This window comes from Cyphomyrmex costatus, unplaced genomic scaffold (assembly GCF_001594065.2).
Source record: "Cyphomyrmex costatus isolate MS0001 unplaced genomic scaffold, Ccosl1.0 scaffold35, whole genome shotgun sequence".
Classification (NCBI taxonomy): Eukaryota; Metazoa; Arthropoda; class Insecta; order Hymenoptera; family Formicidae; genus Cyphomyrmex; species Cyphomyrmex costatus.
In genome coordinates, this window is record NW_017277664.1 from 356,468 (window position 1) to 358,726 (window position 2,259).

The 2,259-nt window shown below is 31.7% G+C and overlaps 1 protein-coding gene across 1 annotated transcript in view; it reads right to left on the reverse strand.

The window, feature by feature from the left end:
• Positions 1–280, reverse strand: part of ChT (choline transporter) — a 14,536-nt gene extending 14,256 nt beyond the window's left edge. Inside the window, 1 exon segment of the mRNA XM_018542907.1 lies at positions 259–280. Within this exon segment, the coding sequence (XP_018398409.1) occupies positions 259–280 (22 nt within the window).
• Positions 281–2,259: the final 1,979 nt, after the last annotated feature.

The window sequence follows — 2,259 nt, forward strand, 5'->3', positions numbered from 1 at the left end:
CTCTTTCTCTCTCTAATTTTACATGATCAATATAGTTTGACCCATTCCTGTCAAACAGAAAATTGCATTTGCTATTTTCCTATTACTTTGTAAATATATTCTGTAATTTTAACCACCTCAATACAGATTTCTTGTTTTCTCTGCGTGTACGCGTATAGCAAGTATTATTATAAAATAGTTACTATTTTTTAAAACATTTTGCAACATTACGTCTTTAATTGTATCTACATTATTTAATTTATATATTATAAATACAATATTCAGTATCTTGCATCATCATATTGTATAGACTTATCATAAAAGTATTTAGTATTAATTTATTTTTTTCATTAGAAATAAACAATAAATACTTGGCGCTACAATTATCATTAGTACTAGACCCTCTCTCTCTGCTTAAAATATCTTAAAATACTTACAGAAATATTTCGATAGGGCCGAGACATCTTCTGCAACGTGAATACCCGATGCTCAATACACCCTATCGTCAAAGCAATTCACAATTTGCTGGGTGTCACACCTGCTAGTGTTGTAAAACAAGAAGCTATTGAATTTAACACAATACAAATTAAGATCGCTCTTACACATTGAGCCCGGTCTTTTTTTAGTTAAATTTTTTGTGTGCATTGTTCAGCTTTTTTTCTCTTGTTTCTTCAAAACGTGGAGAAAAAAAGAAGAAAGATAAACCGTGTAAAAGAGTTTAGCAGGAAAGACTTCTGGTTCCACGTAAAAATTAAAATATGGGAGGCAATAAAAGATCCGACAATATAATGATAGTAATTTCCGATGTTGAAGATTTCTCACGAACGTGGAATTTCTACTGTAAGTCCCTATCGATTCCCTTTGACGGACTGCTTTCGTGCTTTCGTAAGCGTGACGCGGTATCGCGGAACGATCATTACGCACGCTAGTAAGGGCGACGAATTAAAAACGACAACCAGTCGAGTGAGTTCAAGCAACCCCGGCAACCTACTTGTCACGAAGTCAAGCACTGACATCCGCGGAGAACCGGTGAATTGAAATTTGCCCGGCCACGTGTCAGGTGAAGCACTCGGGGACGACAATATGCACGTGCATCCGCACGGCTCGTAACTGGATACGACGAAACAAGAGGGTTCCGTAGTTGGGTTATCATAGGGTGATACGAGAGGCCACGACTCCTAGAAAGTCTACACGTGACGCACTTGTAGATCACAAACGCGATATCATGTTTCAGAGTAACGTCGCTTCCTCCTTTTTGTCTTATACGTGCATACCTGTCATTTAATTATAAAGTAAAATAACTCTTAAGATATGCAGAATACTCTGCGACTTTTACATAATCTTTAGTGCCTGAACATTTTTGAATTAAAAAAACATTCTAAGTAAAATTAATTGTTTTGATAATTTAATGACAAAGATATAAATTATATTTTACAGTTTTAAACCGTAAAGCGATACATATTTTTACTTATTTTAAAGGATATATATATGGATCCTTTCAGGATCTACTAAAAATTTTTTGAATAATATATTGATACATACGACATATATCATATATTTTCTCTTGACATTTTAATCTATTGGAAGGAGCATAAAAGAGCGTTAGGTAGACTTTCTATCTGCCTAAATTATTCTCCGTCGGCAAGTTGTACGTGCTGACGAAGCTAATGTGAGTACTTCGACAAGTCCTATCATCTAAGACGTAGCCGCTCCTATTTCTTCAGAATCGACACCGCAACCGATACTTTAAATTCAAACCTACTGTTGACATTTGCTTAAGTCTTACTTGGTATAACACAATACGCTTTGTTTTTTAAATTTAACTCTCTCTAATTTTAAATAGTAATTTGAATAAAACAGAAATTGGACATTATAAACACAATAACAAAATAATTAATTTAATTTAAATGTGATATTATTTTAAATTAAAACAAACTATATATATTATATATACAAGCGTTAAAAGTTATTTTAACTTTTTTCTTTTAACTTTTATCATATTACTAAAAATAATTGGAAACATTATTATAATTAATTCATGACAAATATAAAATACATATAAAAATAACGAATAATTCTAGAATGTTTTTGGATTATATGTATAGTTAAACAGATCGGTATTAGTGGCGCCATCCATTAGCGAGGGAAGAAGCAATTTGAATAATGTAGCAATATATATACATATAAATTTTAATTAAAAGTATTGAAATTTTTTAGTTTTTGTTTGTTTTAAAAAAAATATATTTTTTATAATTCTCTCTCTCTCTCTCTCTCTATCTC